Source organism: Salmo salar, chromosome 06, assembly GCF_965601325.2.
Source record: "Salmo salar chromosome 06, fSalSal1, whole genome shotgun sequence".
NCBI lineage: Eukaryota > Metazoa > Chordata > Actinopteri > Salmoniformes > Salmonidae > Salmo > Salmo salar.
In genome coordinates this window covers 38,718,409-38,739,559 of record NC_138296.1, presented here as the reverse complement: position 1 = coordinate 38,739,559, position 21,151 = coordinate 38,718,409, and the positions used below count along the sequence as shown (strand labels likewise).

At 41.1% G+C, this 21,151-nt stretch overlaps 1 protein-coding gene across 2 annotated transcripts; it reads right to left on the bottom strand.

Annotated features, from left to right (window-relative positions):
* Positions 1 to 223: 223 nt before the first annotated feature.
* Positions 224 to 20,814, bottom strand: LOC106607153 (interferon-induced very large GTPase 1). 2 transcript variants are annotated; one of them, XM_014203788.3, is made up of 6 exons: positions 20,625 to 20,814; positions 18,303 to 18,582; positions 6,645 to 6,750; positions 5,884 to 6,528; positions 5,675 to 5,703; positions 224 to 5,441 (listed from the first exon to the last, which is right to left on the bottom strand). In XM_014203788.3, the coding sequence occupies exons 2-6, from the start codon at positions 18,555 to 18,557 to the stop codon at positions 606 to 608; spliced, it is 5,871 nt and encodes a 1,956-aa protein (XP_014059263.3). In that variant the 5' UTR covers positions 18,558 to 18,582; positions 20,625 to 20,814; the 3' UTR covers positions 224 to 605. The 2 variants fall into 2 exon arrangements, with proteins under 2 accessions (XP_014059263.3, XP_014059265.3); XM_014203790.3 differs by having other exon boundaries at positions 20,643 to 20,765.
* Between the last annotated feature and the right edge of the window lie 337 nt (positions 20,815 to 21,151).

The following is a 21,151-nucleotide window of genomic DNA, read 5'->3' as shown; positions in this document are numbered from 1 at the left end:
AGTATAGTATTCCCCATAGTACAGTATATTTGTTGCAATAATATTCACAATCGCACGTACACTAAACACAAGGGTAATATGAGGATGAGGTTATGGTACTATTTGTCAATCATTTTGATTCCTTTACTACTACTACTACAAAAAGTGTCGCACCCACATCTTGGCCAGGTGAAATGTTGGAGTCAATATTGAATTATATTGGTGAGAAAGAGCAAACAATATGTCATAATTTCGTAGCGTTTATTGAGTATTTGCTTACGGTAATACAATACAATAGTACAAGGATTTATCACTTGACAGGAAATGTGATAAATTGTTCACACTCAAAACATCTGCATATACATTTTTGATCCCAAAATGAGGCCAAAAACTAGGCTTTTTCCTGTTAGTCTATCAGATTGAGTTAAATGATTGAATCAAAATAAGACGTGTAATAGGCCTAGCTGATTAGAATAATAAAAGCGGTGATTTATTGTACATTGCTCAAGGGCACATTGCCAAGAGGTTTTTCAGGTTCTGACTATGTTCATGTTTACAATGTCAACATGTTTACAATATCATGCTTGTGCCATCATGTCTGTATGTTTTTACTATTTGAGCTCCCCTTAGATTTTCTTTAAGCTTTCAATAGCTTGCTGTTTTGTGAACTTCCTCCATTCAATTGGAATTTCACCTCTGCCCTGGAATTTTTTGTCATAATACCTTTCCAGATCTTCTTGAAATCGACAAACAAACCACTTCCAGTACGGAAGTTCAGAGAGGTCTGGTGTGATGCTCCAATCAGCAAATCTTGGGCCAGCTTTTCTGTATTCTTTCAAAAGATATATATCCTCTGATTCATGGGAGGGGTAAAACTGGCCATTACTTGCTACTGAAGTTGTACAAAAATCTATCCAAAATTCTACTGTGTTTTTGAAGTGGCATCCATTGATTCCTTTAGGGCGATGAAAAGGGACATTGTGATCCTTCGGTTTGTGCCCCTCCATGGAGTTTGTACAGATGGCTTTACAGAAGGGACACTGTACCCAGCAGCAATCACAAAAATGTTTGATCAGAATCTCATCTGGCCTCTCCCTGAACTGCTTCATGTCCAGGAGTGACACGTTGCTGAGGCTTCTGTTGATCTCCATGATTCTGTTGGCAAGACCTTCCCTTACCTCTTCTTCGAGGAAGTCAAAGTTGGTTATGTCACAGAAATCACTGAAATGCTTTTCAGCAAATTTAAGCTCATCTTTTAGAGCACTGGAAAGCTCTCTAAGCCACATGTTGGTGTCTCCATTCTTGTTTTTGACTGTATTTGTTGCTGTATGCACTGCATGGCTCACACGCTGCTCTTTACCTTTTATGTTCCCTTCAATCATGGTGAGGATTTTGGACCTATTTTCTATGAGGATATATTTCTCTACATTCTCTCTAATAAATCTCTCAAAGTGTTTCCTTGGGTTGTGAATGTAGGTCATGCACTTGTCAAAGTTTTCCTCCTCTGCCAGTGATGTCAGGATGTGTATCTCCATGTTAGACCTGTTTCCACTGAATGGTGGGTGACTTAATCGCATTTCTCCAGCCAAGTCAATGGCCGTCTGGTCATAGACCGCCTGTACAATTGATTCTTTCAGTGTGTTGCAAATTAACTCACCAAGCACAGCTGCAGATGTGGATCCTTTGCAGTAGCTCTTGAAAATCTTGTTGTACTGTGGTCTCTTCTGCTCCAGGTAAGTGTGGGCATCATTGTTGCATCTGAATTTGCTATGGGAATCTGCAAACTTACTTCCTGCTAGCTCACACACATGAAGTGAAAGATCCACCGTAAACTCCCTTTTAAATGCATATTTTCTTTTCTTCGATTCAAATTCCTTCACGCTTTCTTTGACATGCGTTACTATTTCTTGCAAGTAACTGTCACTGTATCCCATCTTTTCTATGGGCTCTGTCTCAATTATCTTCTGGCTTTGTTCGACAACATCATTGATGAATGATCTTATCAATTCCTGATCTGTGTATGTTAGAATGTTGCTTGGAACAATGGCCCCCAAAAATCTATTAAAAGCACCACTCACAATATTTTTCTGCAATTGGACTTTGCTTGGCTTCCTTTTACCAGCTTTTGATTGTTGATCTTGGTGCTTGGATCGAATTACATAGTCAGAATAATTCCCCATGGTACAAATCTGTGGGTACATTCCACAACTTTTCCGGTCATGTATAAGAGACAATTCATTACCGCTCTCTTTAAGGATACAAGTCACATCATCTGATATGTTTATGTCCTTTATGGGAGGTGTATCTTCCGTCAACTCAGTAACCCATGCTCCCCAAAGAGTATTGAATTCATTCTCAAGTTGTTTATCATCCTTTGCCTTGTCCTTCAGTTTTGAGGCAAGTTCTTTGCTCTTTTGGAAGAGCTTGTTTTCATACTGTGTCTTCTTGTCATCCAGCTTTTTGCGCGCATCCCTTTGATGAATAACCTCCTCTAACTTTCTTTTTGCTCCCTTCACAAGTTCATCATGAAGCTCACACATTTTCGTTTGAAATCTCCCTCGCCACTGAATCAACATTTCTTTATCTCTGTGTTCATCAAAGTACTTTTCCATTGATTTGTCCACTTCTTCACGAGTCTTTCTCATTTCTTCAACAAGGTAATGTCTCTCAACCCTGTGAAGTTTTCCATTTTCGATTCGATTGTGCAGTTGATTTTCAATGCATAGCATGGCACTCCTGAGAGCCCAGATCCATTTTCCATACTGAATCTCAAGTTTTCTGTAAACTGCAATTTCTAGTGTGTTTTTGAAGCTGAACACAAACTTTTCGTTCAGCAGTGCATTCCAAAGGTCTTGGATCCTGCTTTTGAGCTGTGATAATGTCATGCCAAAAGACTTTGATGTTTTAGAGAGGATTGTTTTCCTTAGCTCCTGGACATCCTCACTGTAGCATGGGTTTGGTGGGGCCATGGGTGGGCTGCCCTCCCACAGCTGGGAAAAGTATTTCACATCTCTTTGTATGTCAAATGCAATAACATCACTGAAACATTCTGCATTACTGTCCTCTTCTTTGGCAGCTAACTGGGTTATCTCGTCTAGTTTGTCCTGTAAGCGCCTCTTTCCCTCCATGTTTTTCTCTCCAGCCATGATGTCTCCAACATTCTGGTGCACAAACACACAACTTGGAGACAGACTAACTTTCTTCATTCTCATGAAGGCCTGAACAGCTATCTGAATGATGTCTTGCATCTCAGCAGGATTCTCTCCAAATATGTTGATCAAGGTCATGTTTCCAAGACCAATGACAAAAGTTGCAAGTTCATTGTCATGGTGCACTGTTTCCTTTCCTGCCAACTCTAAAGCTCGAAGTCCCTCAGTGTCAACAACAAGAACATAATCAAACCTAAAGTCATCTTTCATCTCCTCGGTCACTTTCAACAGCTGCATGAAAGCACCTCTGGTACACCTTCCAGCACTTACTGCGAATTGCAGTCCAAACATTGCATTCAGCATTGTAGATTTCCCAGTGCTCTGGATTCCCAAAATGGACAAAACAAAGACTCTCTGATCTCCTAGTTTCTTGATAACTTCATCTAAAACCCCATGAATCCACGTCAGTGGCACATGAGCTGCGTCACCATCCATTAGTTCTATTGGGTGTCCCGATATCATAAGTTCTGCCGCGAGCTCTGGAAGGTAAGACACGGTCACCTCACTTTCTCCTTTCCTTTCCCTGGCCACAGATGCATGGGCTTCATAGATCTGTCCCATTTCCCTCAGAATGTGCTCAAATCCAAAGGTTGCTGCTTGCAGCTTTCCTGATATTTTTTCCAGCTCCGTTTGTCTCATTTTCAGTTGCTCTGATTTATCATGCTTCTTTTTCAAAGCCAGGACCTCGGACCACTTTTCATCATACTTGTGATGAAGGTCTGAGAGCTCATCCGAGGACAGGTCATCCAGTAGTATCCCTACCCACTTGAGGAAATATGATTTTTCTTTTTCTCCCAGAGATCGTAGACTTGTGATAAACATCTGCATGAGTTCAGTAAAGGCAACTTTATGTTGATGGTGTCGAATTTGCATCATTTCATGTTGTATTTTACTTCTTTCCATCTCTAGATTCCCTTGGAGACGATAAAGGTCTTTATTTCTTTGACACCAATCATGCCACAGCCTTCCTTGACATGGAAGAAATGTTTCTTTGATCTTGGACAGTTCCATTTCCTTAAGCAGATGCGTTATCTGCAGAGCATTAGTCTTCCCTACTTGGCAATCTTCATCATCCTCATCTACTCTAACCCCTGAGTACTTTGCCATGTCCTCAAGTTTGAAGTAGCAACATGGTGTTGACAAATTATTTCTAATGATCCCTTTTAGTTCCTCGGAAACATCTGACTGATTTCTGTCTCTCAAACCCATTTTGTACTTTCCCTTTCTAATTTCAGTCGCAACAGAATCCTCTTCAGTGAGCAGACATATCAGAGGTTTAGAAGACTTGAACAGCTCCTGCACGATTGCCATACTTTTGTCTCCTTTTCCAAGACTTGGTAAAAGGACAACATTGACAGAGGCTTTTTCAATCAGTATGTCACGTTGAATTGCATTCTCTATGGCGTCACCATGGAGATTACAGAATGCAACACAGTCAGTGAAAATATCATTGGGCTTCCCAGCAGGACAATACCATGCAATCTCTACCACCCCATCCATTAGGAGGCAGGTTTTATTGCTTCCTGGACAGTGTCTGTGGAAGAATGTGCTGTGACGTTGGTTGATCAAGTTGTTCATCAGCTGGGATTTTGATGAGGACACAGAACCAAACCTAAAGAATGACACCATTGGTGTTTCTGCCTTGTAAATAGGCATACTTTGGCTGGTGACTATATTAGAGCCATTAGTGGACTTCCAGGTTTTTCTGATTTGTCGAAATGTCCACAAAGGGAATTCAATCTCTTCGGTGAAGAGGTTTGGCACAAGCAAAGGCAAGGCATACTGACACATGGACAGCTTTGTGACCATGAACTGCTGAAGGAAACTGTCTGAACAGTGAAACACTGCCATTTGGACATCCATTGGGTGAACTTGCGTGTTCTTCTTTATATCACCAGAGACTGTGTTCTTGTTGAAAAGGGCATCAAAGGCACTTTCTTCTGTTTCTGCGTTATCATTTCTGTTGTCAGTTGTGTCATGCATCTCACTATTCTCATCTCTTACAGGAATGTACCTGGCTCTGTAGTCCAGCATCAACAACCTTTGTAGGAAAGTATGAGCCAGTTTGTTCTCTGTTTGGGGTCCGTGTTGATGTTGAGCGGAAGAGCCAATGTTCAGAAAGTCTGCAGTTTTCATCTTATTTTGATATTTGCCTTGAAGGTGAAGTCTGCACATGAGCTCTTCTACCTCTGATTGTTGTTTTTCCACAATGATCTTTTCATTTAAACTCCCCTCCAGTTTAATTTCTTCTCCCTATTTAGTCAACCAAACACATTTTATTTGCTTAACATTCCCCAAACACTATGTACATAATAAACTGTGCATCACTTTTTACACATACACTTCCCTCTGTATTTCTTTGGACAGTGAAGCTAAAATATTCAATTAAAAGTTGTAGCTTCACTTTCCAAATAAATATGGAGGGGAGTGTATAAGTAATATGAGTGGGCTACTAAAGCAATTGTGACTTTACTTCAGTTATTTACCTCATCCTTGTTTCCAACAGCATTGTTGCCTGTGTTTCCAGATAGATGGCATTGTAGGTAAGAGGGAGAGAATAAAAAAAGTTAATATGAGAATGATCAGAGTATTCTCCTATAGTCTAAATTTCGGTGGAATTAATAACCTTTTACAGGGAATGAAAATAACTGTACAGTACTTGAGGCTGCTGCTGCATCACGCATAGGGAACATACCTGGTACAGTAGTTGTCTTCTTCCTTTGTGATCTGTCGCCCAAATCTTTCAGTTGCTGTTTCTGCCTCATCTCTTCACCATACATTTCTCCAGTGTAACAACATGGCTGGTTTTCAGAGACCATAAGATCTATCTTTTCAAGTAATGTTATAATCTCTTCTGGATCATCCATACTCTTTTTGCAGGTGTGATACCTATCTCCACACTTTTCAGTGACATGCTTCAGATCACTGTTGTCGTTCAGATCACCCAACGCAGTGTCTGGCTCATTCTCATGGGTAAAGACGGTCATTGCAAAGGCAAGGGATCTTTCCCCAAGCATTGTTTGGAGCCAATCCTCAACCATGTTGTGCTCATAAACATTACCTAATGCTGAAATTAAGAGGAACGCATGTATTCCTGTTTTACACACTAGCTGACTTATGTGATTTTCCAATGATATCTGTGTAGGCTCAGCACTCTGCAAGCCCAGCATGTTGGTGACAGAGACGGAACGTCCACATAAATCATAAATTCTTGGTGCAATGTGAGAGGCTTCATCTGCTTCTGAGTAGAGGTCCTTGTCAAGAAGGAGATTTCCAGGTTCAATCGTCACAGCATTGGGGTCACCAATCAATGCTACATGTATAGCCAGATCAGCTGTAACTGAAACATAATAAAGTAATGTAAAGAACATAGAATTAATTAATGTACTGTAAGTTAACAACACTCCATTTTCACAGCATTTATAGATAAGTTGATGATTGCAGAAGTTCTCTCACCTTTTTTACACAGTGGGAAACCCCTGTCCGTTTTAGATGATGTATTCTCTTTTTTGTCGCTTTGTTTGCTGTCATTTCCTTTGATTTCAAAGACTTCAGGTTCATTCTGTGGAATTATCTAGATGTATTACTATGTTTCAAAATTAAGTATGACATTTTATCATATTAGATATTATGTAACAATCAAATAATCAAATAATAACCATTTGTACATGGGCAATTCCACGATAACGGAATTACACTTAGACTCAGATTTTTTACTTTAAAATGTATGCCAAACAAAAACCATTGATTTCAAACTTTAACAAACCATACAACTATATGCACAAGGACTACGTTGAACAATTTACACGGAAAATTTCACAAAAACACCTTTACTGGAAGAGCTGTGCAGATGCAAAATTTGGTAACAGCATTACAGTAAAATCTCCATCAGTTTGTGACCACGTTTTCCAAAAACAAAATATCTGCTCAAAATTAAGGTAGCGACTCCTGTGGCGGGCCAGGCGCATGCGCGCTAATACGGTCACCAGGTGTACGGTGTTTCCTCCAACATTACATTTTTTGCGGTGGATGGGTATAATTTGTATGCATGAAATTTATAATAGTAATATTAAAAATTACTACATTGGGTAATTTTGTATACATTTATTTTCATTTGCATTGGGCTACTTCTGGGGGGATTCTGGTAAGATGCCGGCAAAGTCGGCTGAATTCCGGTAGACTGAAACGGCCTGATGTACTTGGGCCGATTCTGGACAGTTATTCATTTTAATTCCGGGCCGAGTCCGACACCCGATTCCGGGCCGATTCAATCAGTTCTGGTTCTTGGAAGAGGGACGCTTCTTGGCCGATTCCTCAATGCTAGCTGGGTAGTAGCCTCAACAGCACTCTGTAGGGTAGCACCATCGTGTAGCAGCTGGAGGACAGCTAGTTTCCGTCCTCCTCTGGGTACATTGACTTCAATACAAAACCTAGGAGGCTCATGGTTCTCACCCCTTTCCATAGACTTATACAATAATTATGACAACTTCCGGAGGACGTCCTCCATCCTATCTGAGCTCTTGCAGACATGTTGTCCACCCAATCAAAGGATCAGAGAATTTATCTAGGACTGAAAGCATAAGCTACAGCTATCTAGCACTGCAGTGCATAAAATGTGGTGATTACTTGACTCAAAGAGAGAGAAAGACAAAAGTTTAACAGTTTTGAACAAATAATTTTTTCCACAATGAAGAAGAAGCAAGAGAGAAATATATATATATAGAGAGATTGCCTTTTTTTTTTTACTTACCTAGCAAATGCAGCTAGCTAGTTTATCCTTTTGAAACACCCTGCTCTAACTACGGGATGCTATGTTAGCTGACGATGACTATCCAACACAACACTGTATTTCCTCCAAGTCAAGGTAAGCTTTTGATTTTACAAATGTATTGCCATCGTGGCCCGGCCGATGTAACTTCTTACTGACTGTACACTGTAACATTACTGCATGATTGTAGCGGATTTAGTAACGCGTTAGTTCTATTAGCTATGCTCACTCTGACGTTACTTTAGCTATTATGGTGACAATGATGTAGGCTGTGTGTAGTGGTTTGGCTTGGAAAGGTTTTTGCCTGGTCACATACAGCTGATGTGTTGTGCATTGAAGTCCACAAGTGAAGGGAAAAGGAGAGAGGAGAGCGCATAGATGCGAGAATGAATCCATCGGGGCTGTGTGATTACGCATGATCAGGGGTATATTTATTCCGCCTATTCTGTTGAAAAACTTCGTAAACAGAAAAAAACGGGGAAAAACATGAATTTGTCCAATAGAAACTCTCGATTACATCCTATATCAGCAAGGTGCAGGAAAGAGTTTGCAAGGCGGTATTGAATGTCACTGTCCATGTGTCAAATTTGTCTCTTGACCTGTGTGCACCTACGTTGTAAACTTCATTCATATGCTAGGTTGTAGCAACATCATAATGGGTATAGGGAAAAAATGTATAATGCATGATATGACATTTTTGGCCGATACCGATATCCAATATTTTCCTTGCCAAAAAAAACAATACCGATACCGATAACCGATATTAAACATTTAAGCGGCCTGTAAAAGAGTTCTAGTACAGTTAAATAGTTAACACACACACATGGACACAGCGGTGTAAGGCACTGCATCTCAGTGCAAGATGGTGTAGCAGTCAGACGTCTTTTGTCCTCATCCTGTCGTGTCCCATGTATATGTCTTTTTATATCTTTTTTCTTCGCATATATTTTTTAAATATTTTTCTTAACCTCAACTTCAACATACTCTCCTGCAATCCGCCTCACCCAATGTGGTTTGGATCTGCTATTTTCTTTTCTTTTGAGCCGGAACCCCAACAGCAGCTAGCCAGCTAACTAGCTACTAGCTAGTAGTCAGCTAGCAACTGCTAGCGGTCATCAGCTACCTTTAGCCCGGACAACTCTCGCCAGTCTGCATAGTGCGACTCAAACTCAGACATATTTTTCTCCATATCTCCGGATTCCAACCGCAAGCTCCGAACCTTTAAACCTGGATCATCGCAGCTAGCTAGCTGCTATCCGAGTGGCAACTCTTGGCTAACGCCTCTGTCCCGATGCAAGAACCAATTAGCCTGGAGCTAGCCTTGCTAGGCCCATCTCCCGGCTAGCCGAAGAGGTCCATCAGCCACTCCTTGGGCTACAATACCTATTTTGCCAATTGGCCTGGACCCCCGCCGACCCATCACGGCTGGACTACCAACGTAATTCGCCCGAGGGTTTTTTTCAACTGGCTCCTCCATCGCCACATCCCCTGAATGCCCATCTGCTAACCTGCTAGCCGCGGCCCGCTAGCTGTCTAGAGCATATCGGACTGTTAGCTTAAGAGGCCCATCGGACAAATTCTTTGGCCACTATACATATTTTGCCAATTGGCCTGGCCCCCTTTTACCACACGGAGCCCTGCTGATCCATGACGACTGGTCTGACGATGTAACAGCACGAGGGGGCTACAACAGACTTCTTCCGTCACGACATCCCTCTAAGGCCCTTCTGCTAGCTTACTAGTCCCGGCCCGCTAGCTGCCTGAATCGTCGTGTCTCCAGCCTGCCGAACCACTCACTGGACCCCTATGATCACTCGGCTACGCATGCCTCTCCCATATGTCAATATGCCTTGTTCATTGCTGTTTTAGTTAGTAATTATTGCCTTATTTCACTGTAGAGCCTCTAGCCCTGCTCAATACGCCTTAGTTAACCCTTTAGTTCCACCTCCCACACATGCGGTCACCTCACGTGGTTTAAATGATATTTCTAGAGACAATATCTCTCATCGTCACTCGATGCATAGGTTTACCTCCACTGTATTCACATCCTACCATACCTTTGTCTGTACATTATGCCTCTATTCTACAGTGCCCAGAAACCTGCTCCTTTTACTCTCTGTTCCGAACGTACCAGACAACCAGTTCTTATAGCCTTTACCCGTACCCTTATCCTACTCCTCCTCTGTTCCTCTGGTGATGTAGAGGTTAATCCAGGCCCTGCAGTGCCTAGCTCCACTCCCATTCCCCAGGCGCTCTCATTTGTTGACTTCTGTAACCGCAAAAGCCTTGGTTTCATGCATGTTAACATTAGAAGCCTACTCCCTAATTTTGGTTTATTCACTGCCTTAGCACACTCTGCAAACCCGAATGTCCTAATCGTGTCGAAATCCTGGTTTAGGAAGACCACCAAAAACCCTGAAATGTCCATCCCTAGCTATAACATTTTCCGACAAGATAGAACTGCGGAGTTGCAATCTACTGCAGAGAGAGCCTGCAGAGTTCTGTCTTACTATCCAGGTCTGTGCCCAAACAATTTGAGCTTCTACTTTTAAAAATCCACCTTTCCAGAAACAAGTCTCTCACCGTTGCCGCTTGCTATAGACCACCTTCTGCCCCCAGCTGTGCCCTGGACACCATATGTGAATTGATTGCCCCCCATCTATCTTCAGAGCTCGTGCTGTTAGGTGACCTAAACTAGGACATGCTTAACACCCCGGCCATCCTACAATCTAAGCTTGATGCCCTCAATCTCACACAAATTATCAATGAACCTACCAGGTACAACCCCAAATCCGTAAACACAGGCACCCTCATAGATATCATCCTAACCAACCTGCCCTCCAAATACACCTCTGCTGTCTTCAACCAGGATCTCAGCGATCACTGCCTCATTGCCTGAGTTCGTAATGGGTCTGCGGTCAAACGACCACCCCTCATCACTGTCAAACGCTCCCTAAAACACTTCAGCAAGCAGGCCTTTCTAATCGACCTGGCCCGGGTATCCTGGAAGGATATTGACCTCATTCCGTCAGTAGAGGATGCCTGTTTATTCTTTAAAAGTGCTTTCCTCACCATCTTAAATAAGCATGCCCCATTCAAAAAATGTAGAACCAGGAACAGATATAGCCCATGGTTCACTCCAGACCTGACTGCCCTTGACCAGCACAAAAATATCCTGTGGCGTACTGCATTAGCATCGAATAGCTCCAGCGTTATGCAACTTTTCAGAGAAGTTAAGAACCAATATACACAGGCAGTTAGGAAAGCAAAGGCTACCTGTAGCCCAAACTCCAAAAGTTCTGTAAAGTACATGGAGAATAAGAGCACCTCCTACCAGCTGCCCACTGCACTGACACTAGGAAACACTGTCACCACCAATAAATCCGCGATAATTGAGAATTTCAATAAGCATTTTTCCACCTGGCTAGCACCTACCCCAGTCAACAGCCATGCACCCCCCACAGCAACTTGCCCAAGCCTCCCCCATTTCTCCTTCACCCAAATCAAGATAGCTGATGTTCTGAAAGAGCTGCAAAAAATTACTAGCCTGTTCAACCTCTCTTTCGTATCGTCTGAGATCCCAAAAGATTGGAAAGCTGCCGCGGTCATCCCCCTCTTCAAAGGGGGAGACACTCTAGACCCAAACTGCTACAGACCTATATCTATCCTACCCTGCCTTTCTAAGGTCTTCGAAAGCCAAGTTAACAAACTATGCAATCGAGTTTCCGAGCTGGTCGTGGGTGCACCTCAGCCACGCTCAAGGTCCTAAATGATATCATAACCTTCTTTGGACACTGTGTTAACTAACCTCCAGACGAACTTCAATGCCATACAACTCTCCTTCCGTGGCCTCCAACTGCTCTTAAATGCAAGTCAAACTAAATGCATGCTCTTCAACCCATCACTGCCCACACCTGCCCGCCCGTCCAGCATCACTACTCTGGACGGTTCTGACTTAGGATATGTGGACAACTACAAATACATAGGTGTCTGGTTAGACTGTAAACTCTCCTTCCAGACTCACATTAAGCATCTCCAATACAAAATTAAATCTAGAATCGGCTTCCTATTTCGCAACAAAGCATCCTTCACTCATGCTGCCAAACATACCCTCGTAAAACTGACTATCCTACGATTCTTGACTTCGGCGATGTAATTTACAATATAGCCTCCAACACTCTACTCAGCAAATTGGATGCAGTCTATCACAGTGCCATCTGTTTTGTCACCAAAGCCCCATATACTACCTACCACTGCAACCTGTATGCTCTTGTTGGCTGGCCCTCGCTTCATATTCGTCGCCAAACCCACTGGCTCCAGGTCATCTATAAGTCTTTGCTATGTAAAGCCCCGCCTTATCTCAGCTCACTGGTCAGCATAGCAACACCTACCCGTAGCATGCGCTCCAGCAGGTATATTTCACTGGTCACCCCCAAAGCCAATTCCTCCTTCGGCCGCCTTTCCTTCCAGTTGTCTGCTGCCAATGACTGGAACGAACTGCAAAAATCCCTGAACCTGGAGACTCATATCTCCCTCACTAGCTTTAAGCACCAGCTGTCAGAGCAGCTCACAGATCACTGCACCTGTATATAGCTCATCTGTAAATAGCCCAACCAACTACCTCATCCCCATACTGTTAATTATTTTATTTATTTTGCTCCTTTGCACCCCACTATATCTACTTGCACACTCATCTTCTGCACATCTATCTCTCCAATGTTTAATTGCTATATTGTAATTATTCGCCTCTATGGCCTATTTATTGCCTTACCTCCCTAATCCTACTTTATAGACTTTTTCTATTGAATTATTGACTGTATGTTTATTTATTCCATGTGTAACTCTGTGTTGTTGTTTGTTTCGCACTGCTTTGCTTTATTTTGGCCAGGTCGCAGTTGTAATTGAGAACTTGTTCTCAACTAGCCTACCTGGTTTAATAAAAAATACATTTAAAAAAGAGGCGACACTACAGTCCCTGGTTCGAATATAGGCTGTATCACATCTGGCCGTGATTGCGAGTCCCATAGGGCAGCGCACTATTGGCCCAGCGTCGTCTGGGCCGTCATTGTAAATAAGAATTTGTTCTTAACTGACTTGCCTAGATAAATAAAGGTTACACACACACACACACACACACACACAAACACCACACTGACCAAAAAGGTATTTTGTTGGCATTTACAGTGAGGGAAAAAAGTATTTGATCCCCTGCTGGTTTTGTACATTTGCCCACTGACAAAGAAATGATCAGTCTATCATTTTAATGGTAGGTTTATTTGAACAGTGAGAGACAGAATAACAACAAAAATATCCAGAAAAACGCATGTCAAAAATGTTATAAATTGATTTCCATTTTAATAAGGGAAATAAGTATTTGACCCCCTCTCAATCAGAAAGATTTCTGGCTCCCAGGTGTCTTTTATACAGGTAATGAGCTGAGATTAGGAGCACACTCTTAAAGGGAGTGCTCCTAATCTCAGCTTGTTACCTGTATAAAAGACACCTGTCCACAGAAGCAATCAATCAGATTCCAAACTCTCCACCATGGCCAAGACCAAAGAGCTCTCCAAGGATGTCAGGGACAAGATTGTAGACCTACACAAGGCTGGAATGGGCTACAAGATCATCGCCAAGCAGTTTGGTGAGAAGGTGACAACAGTTAAGAAACACAAAAGAACTGTCAATCTCCCTCGGCCTGGGGCTCCATGCAAGATCTCACCTCGTGGAGTTGCAATGATCATGAGAACGGAGAGGAATCAGCCCAGAACTACACGGGAGGATCTTGTCAATGATCTCAAGGCAGCTGGGACCATAGTCACCAAGAAAACAATTGGTAACACACTACGCCGTGAAGGACTGAAATCCTGCAGCGCCCGCAAGGTCCCCCTGTTCAAAAAAGCACATATACATGCCCGTCTGAAGTTTGCCCATGAACATCTGAATGATTCAGAGGACAACTGGGTGAAAGTGTTGTGGTCAGATGAGACCAAAATGGAGCTCTTTGGCATCAACTCAACTCACCGTATTTGGAGGAGGAGGAATGCTGCCTATGACCCCAAGAACACCATCCCCACCGTCAAACATGGAGGTGGAAACATTATGCTTTGGGGGTTTTTTTCTGCTAAGGGCACAGGACAACTTCACCGCATCAAAGGGACGATGGACGGGGCCATTTACCGTCAAATCTTGGGTGAGAACCTCCTTCCCTCAGCCAGGGCATTGAAAATGGGTCGTGGATGGATATTCCAGCATGACAATGACCCAAAACACACGGCCAAGGCAACAAAGGAGTGGCTCAAGAAGAAGCACATTAAGGTCCTGGAGTGGCCTAGCCAGTCTCCAGACCATAATCCCATAGAAAATCTGTGGAGGGAGCTGAAGGTTAGAGTTGCCAAACGTCAGCCTCGAAACCTTAATGACTTGGAGAAGATCTGCAAAGAGGAGTGGGACAAAATCCCTCCTGAGATGTGTGCAAACCTGGTGACCAACTACAAGAAACGTCTGACCTCTGTGATTGCCAACAAGGGTTTTGTCACCAAGTACTAAGACATGTTTTGCAGAGGGGTCAAATACTTATTTCCCTCATTAAAATGCAAATCAATTTCTAAAATTTTTGACATGTGATTTTCCGTTATTTTTTGTTGTTGTTATTCTGTCTCTCACTGTTCAAATAAACCTACCATTAAAATTATAGACTGATCATTTCTTTGTCAGTGGGCAAACGTGCAAAATCAGCAAAATACTTTTTTCCCTCACTGTACATATGTCCCCATTACCAGTAAAACATAATCAAAACCTATTTCTTTCACTTACTTGCTGTGCGATTTTGTTGTTCATTTGATGTTCAGTCATTTCATTCTCAATCAGGATTTCTTTGCGTGTCAAAAAAGATACACGTCAAATAACACTATTTGACGTGTCAAATAACACAACATAATCTGTTTCAGTAGCTATAGTTAGCTAGCTAACTATATAGCTAGGTGTCATCATCTAAAATAACCCTAATTTATAAGACAGTTCTTATTTGATTAATGGTGGTTGGACCCATCTATGTGAAGCTAGCCACAATAAGGATTAGCCACAATAGTGGACTTAAAAGTAAAAGTATGGCATAATTCTACTATTTGTATTCATTTGCATCACTGTCAATGACACTTTTTTTTAAGGCAAACCGCAAATTCCACTATTGTGCCTAATCCTTATTGTGGCTAGCTTCACAACACATAACCAGGTCAGGTCGAGCCTCACTAGCCAGATGAAGCTAGCTGGCTGCTTATAACGTTAGCTTTGGGCAACAGGGTTAAGTAGCTGGCTAGCTATTTATTTTCATGAACTGAAGTTCAATTTCAATAGGCGAACAACAAGTGGCAACCTAGTTAATACTTACTCACAAGGATTCCTAAATCATTGCTAAGAGTAATGAAAATGACTGCAGTTTTCAGGCTAGTTGTTACGGTGCTAGCTAGGAACCAAGCTAAAGCTAGCTATCCCAGAAGTTGTGGTCGAACAAATTATGCTTTATTACCAACGCGGTATTGTAAACATATCGTTCGTGGCCGCTTGTTTGTAGACGTTTTTGTACAGCTTTGACAGTGCTACTGTATCTTTTTTGACACGCAAAGACCCAAACGGCATTCCATAGTAATGTATGTCGGGAAGCTAATAGCAGTGACGCTATTACAGTGTGACTCCGGTAGGGCAACATCTGAAAAATAGCACACTTGTTAGTGTGTACTGGTGCTCGACCAGTCGGTGAAAGCCAACATCACCCACGACAGAGAACGGTTGATTGTCAAGGGCAATGAATTCCATTATCTTGGCTTTGATGGGTTTCTCCTTTGAATTGTCTTGCTGAAATGTTCTTACTCTTTCAATTGACTTGTTGACTGCTCCATCCACACAGCAGAGATTGTGGGCTAGTTTAGAAATTCTGTGTTGCACGTATAGTGCAACATTATACGTGGCGTCATTATGTCATGGACCTTCATTATATAGGTATACACGTCAGCTTTGACATCGGTTTCGTACATCGGGCATTAAACTTGACATCGGCCGATACCTATGTTGGCATTTTTAGCTAATATCGGCCGATTATGATATGTTCAAAGGATATATTGTGAATCCCTAGAAAATTTGAGTATCATGTAGTAGCCTAAACCTATTGCTGTTACATTGAATGTCCTCCCTCATCTTAAATGGCACTGACCGCCAATGACATCAACAACATGCATGATAGTCTTTCATGTTTGTGGCATGAGGAGAAATTGACTCCTTATCTTCTAGTCTTTTTAAGAAACATTTGTGTATTGAAAATGCTTAAACCACTTGTATAATCTATTTGCAAACTCTTCAAACAGACATACATACATACCCCACCAGACATGCCACTATGGGTTTCTTCATGGTACCCAAACCAAAAACAGATTTAATGCGTTGCTCAGTTATGTATAGAGCCATGTCATCTTGGAATGCTCTACCACCAGAGGTTACTCAGGCAAAAGCAAGTTTAACTTTAAAAAACAGATAACAAAACATATTGTATCACAGCGCTTCTCCTCTTTCTAAAGGTGTAATTGAACTGTACTGTATTTAAGAATATTAATATGTATATATGAATAGTGTGCAAATATGATCTGTCTTGTCTCTTCGTGTCTTTCCAATATATACGTACTCTTATTTTATTTTAATTTAATGTAATATCTTATGTTGTTCTTGTCTATTACTGATCTGCATTTGTCATGTATTTGCATATTTTATGTGGACCCCAGGAAGAGTAGCTGTTGCATGTGCAGTAGCTAATGGGGATCCTAATAAACTAAACTACCCGTAAACTGTACTCTACTGTTTCTGTACTGCACAGTACTGTTCTGTACTTTTCTTTACTGTACTGCATTGTTCTCTACTGTGTTCTACTGTACTGTGACATTAACTGGATAGAGAGAGAAAAGAAAGAGAAAAATAGATCAACAGAGAGGGAGAGGCTGTCCAGCCTGTTTTCAGTTTTGCTCTGACTACCACACAACAGAAAGAGAAAAATAAACAGTAATGAGCTGAACATAACAGTATGCCAGTGGAAGGGAGGACAGCAGCAGATGACCCAACTGTGGTTTGTGACTACTATGATTGCAGTATGATTCCAATTTAATTGCAGTAATTCTGTTACTCGTTTTTTAACACTAAATTCAGAAAATAAACTTATATCAGTAAAAACACTATAAATTATTGGTAGGTGTCACGTCCTGACCAGCAGATGGAGCTGGTGTAGTAGTTTGGGGGTCAGGACGTGGCAGTCTGGTGTGTGTCTTGTGACTCCTGATCAGGAACAGCTGGGAATCGTTGTTCCTGATTGGGAGTCACATATGTAGGAGTTGTTTGTCACTGGGGTTTGTGGGTAATTGTTTCTTGTTTAGTGTGGTTGCACCTGACAGGACTATTGGCTGTCAGTTTCCTTGTTTTTGTTTTGTATAGTGTTCTTTCTAATTAAATTGAAAGATGAATACTAACTCCGCTGCATTTTGGTGCATTCCTGAAGACAGCCCTTACAGTAGGTCTACCTTTACTTGTTACTTCTGGGAACTATTATTATCTTCCCTCATGAGGGAGAGAAATTAGAAAATATCTTAAAGATACAGTATGTGGATTTTTGGTAACAGAAATACAAGGCATTGTTTCTTAAACGTACAGGAGGGAAATCATTTCTCAAACTAAATATGAGTGTTAATGTTAGCAAGGTATTTTACTTCAATATTGTGTTTTGATGTACAGTATTATTAATACTTTTGAAGAGTTTTTCTGGAAGATGTTCTCTAAGACACCTTTTCCATCAGTTTGACCAGAAATCAAAGCCTTTGCTTATTCCCAATTTTTAGGATGGAAAAGGGTTGAAGAATGTATACATGCTTCATTTGAAACCCAATTTGACATCCTATGAACTTTACATGTTGGTGCTCATGGGTCTTTTTAATGGAAATGCCTACATACAGTACTCGGCAACTGATGTTCTATTGTGTTTTGCTTTTCATAGATTAATATAGTTACAAACTGTATTTATATTTTCCCTACTGAGGTGAAAAAATGTATCTGGCAATGTATTTTCTCTCGTCAGTAACTGTAAACTAGGTATGCAGTTATGAAGTGACTGTTAAAAAACATGTAGGCTAAACTATGAGTATCAACACCCTTTTTATGACTACATTCTTTGAACAGTAAACACCAAATCAGGGCTACAGTTAATATTCCTCACTGATTCTCCCCTCTGTGTTCTTTGTTTGAAATGCAATGTTCAAACTCTTCATTACATGAGAATCTTGATGAATTGAGGTGTAGGTACAAGTTGGTATTCTCACCAGGCTTCTGTCAGTTGGATCTTCCAGGTCACCATCTTTGTTGTCTGATTCCACTCGACTTTGAGGGACATGAGGCTGCATTTCTGAATCAAGTGTTTCTGTGTTATTGCTTGTATTTTCTTGAGCATCTGATCTGTGTTTAGTGCAAACCGGTTTATCTCTCTCAAATTCTCCTTTTGACAGTGGGTTAGAAACTTCTGGTATATTGCCTGCATCTTTGGCTTCCTCACCCTCCATGCTGGGTCCAGATTCCATTCTCCTCTGCAAATTGTTCAAGCCACTGGAGAAAAACAAAGAAACATTATCTTCTCAGCATGACAAGGCAAAAGTATGCTTATAAACACCCCAGCAAACATGCCCACATTGGCACGATGGGGCCCAATCCCAGGTAAAATCTAAACGGTGGGCTTATTTCAGGCAAAGTGAGGGCTGACCTCACCATATCTGGTGAGCTGCCCACATGGGGTCGATGCGACTTTGCTTATCAGCTCCACATTGGGCCCAAGGCATTGGCACAGTGTGGGCAGCCCATATCTGGTGAGGTCAGCCCTCACTTTACCTGAAATAAGCCCACCGTTTAGATCGGCTGCCATTATTGGGCCCCAATATTAGCTCATGGAATTGGCCTTATGTGTATTGCCCACCCTATGCCAAATTAATCAATTTGAATGATTAACTATAGGTATTTATTGATTTATAATACATTTTCTACAAGTCTAATCAAGTACTGCCATAGTAATGCATAAATAGTATCATCTATGATAATTTATGAGCTATTTAGCAAATATGTTACATTGTATCAGATAGACAACTGAGTTGTTTCTATCATACATATTTTTAATTAGAGAAAGTTTCTAATAAGTGTTGGGCTGGTATGGGCTTGGTGTGGGCTAGCCCGTGCCCACTGAATTCCCACATGGGGACAATGCAGTCATGTTTTCTGTGACTCTATCCTGATATTCAGAATAGTTGACAGAATACAATTACATAAGTTTTTTGTCAGCTAAACAGTGCTGAACAAAATGACCAACCTGTGTTACCAAAGCACATATTTGATATTCAAATATTTACAGCAGGATTTCAGGATTATTTCAACCCTCTCACAAACGTATGTAACTTATTAAGTCCTGCAACAGGCTTCTCCTCAGTGGTGCCGAATTGGCTGCAGCCATAAACTTTTTGTATCTTGATAAGATCTGTTTCTTCTACATTAGATACTGCATACAGTAATTCATTTGTCTTTTAATACCCCATGAAATGATATTGCATTATATTGTTGCACTCCCAAGTGGTGTGGGTGGGGAGTGCCCCAGTTCCAGGCCAAAGCCACAGCCAGCAGTGCTGGCACACAACCATTGGTTGATGCATGTAACATCTGAGCAGGGGAACACCACCGTTAACTGGTTAAAAGAACTTTACCTAATCAATTACTTTACCAACTAAAATATTGTAATCAGATTACAGATACTTTGAAAAACTAGATGATTACTTCTTAGATTACTTTTAAATTCAGTAAGGATGTTTGCGAAAAAAAAATACATTGACACCTGTTTTCTGAATTACTTTCAACGCAGCATTGAAAAAAGGCGCAAGTTTAAGTTTGTTCCACCTGAGTGAGTCTGACAACAAGTCAGAGACCACTACGATGATGCACCAAATGCATTTGATGGATCAGTTTTACCTTCTGTCTCTTTAGGGGAAAGTAATCTAAAAGTAACAAACTAATCAGATTACCGAGTTTGGGTAATCCAAAAGGGATGTTACTGATTTCAGGTAACTAGAAACTGTAACGGATTAGAAAGTAACCTACCCAACCCTGGCCGTCGGGCACCAAATTGCTATAACATATGTATTCGGCGCATGTGACAAATACAATTTGATTTGAAGTTTGCAGCTGTGCCCATAGTGGAAGTATTTTAGTTGCAGTTTTATTACTTTATGTTAAACCTTCAGAACATTAATAAACACACCAGCACTGCATGGTTTTAACCTTTGCTACTATGTATTGAACCCCTGAATTGTCTGTCTTTTCTGCCATCCTAATGTCAAACCCTGCGTTCTGCTAAAATATGAAGAACCTAACAGTGCACAGAATAAGCTAAAATATATTCTAAATTAAGATAATCTCGTCATCTAAACTGGGATGAACAAACAGTACTGACACGAGTCACATTCCTTGGAACTCAAATATAAACATTTACAAAAACTCTCAGATCCATCTAGCAGGCAGATGTAAATGTAACGATCTTAAGAAAAATACACACAACTATGGGAACATTTCCAAACAATCTCTGACTATAAAGTAACAAAATAATCACTCACTTAAGATATGTCACCCACTCTTAAAGAAGTGTTGTTCATTCGCCGTCCTTGCAATTTGACACAGGCAAACTGATGTCCCATAGGTACTTATTGAAAATATTCAGGCATGATTTCCTTGAAATCACGTCAACCAGTAAAACGAAACTGAAAGTAGACCTATAGCTAGTATGATGTCACATTTCCCTCAAAACAGTAACTGCAGGGTTTCCTTGAAATCACATGACAGCTTGTATACTGTGACCTGATTTGCAATAGTGAGTAAATAACTAACTAAACTAAATCAGTGAACATGAATCTCAGTTAAGAGCTTAAAAACACGTTTAATTTGGATGTCAAACAGAATAATTTAAACAAGAATTTCAGACATACTGTATTGTGTTAGGGCTGCGTCAATTCAATCTGGTATCAGAACAGAATTTAACACTAGGCTACTGAATATATTTTCAGCTGTTTATTAATAGAATTAGTCAAGCAGAATAAATGGTAAAAAAACATTCCACAAATAAGAAATTTCAGAGAAATTTAGG

Excerpts from the sequence above, each read along its gene's own strand:
- LOC106607153 (XM_014203788.3), bottom strand. The coding sequence starts at position 18,557 with ATGGAATCTGGACCCAGCATGGAGGGTGAGGAAGCCAAAGATGCAGGC. Across the intron at positions 6,751-18,302 it reads ATCCAACTGACAGAAGCCTG|AATGAACCTGAAGTCTTTGA; the intron begins GTGAGAATACCA and ends ATAATTCCACAG. Across the intron at positions 5,704-5,883 it reads GAAGACAACTACTGTACCAG|GCAACAATGCTGTTGGAAAC; the intron begins GTATGTTCCCTA and ends CTGGAAACACAG.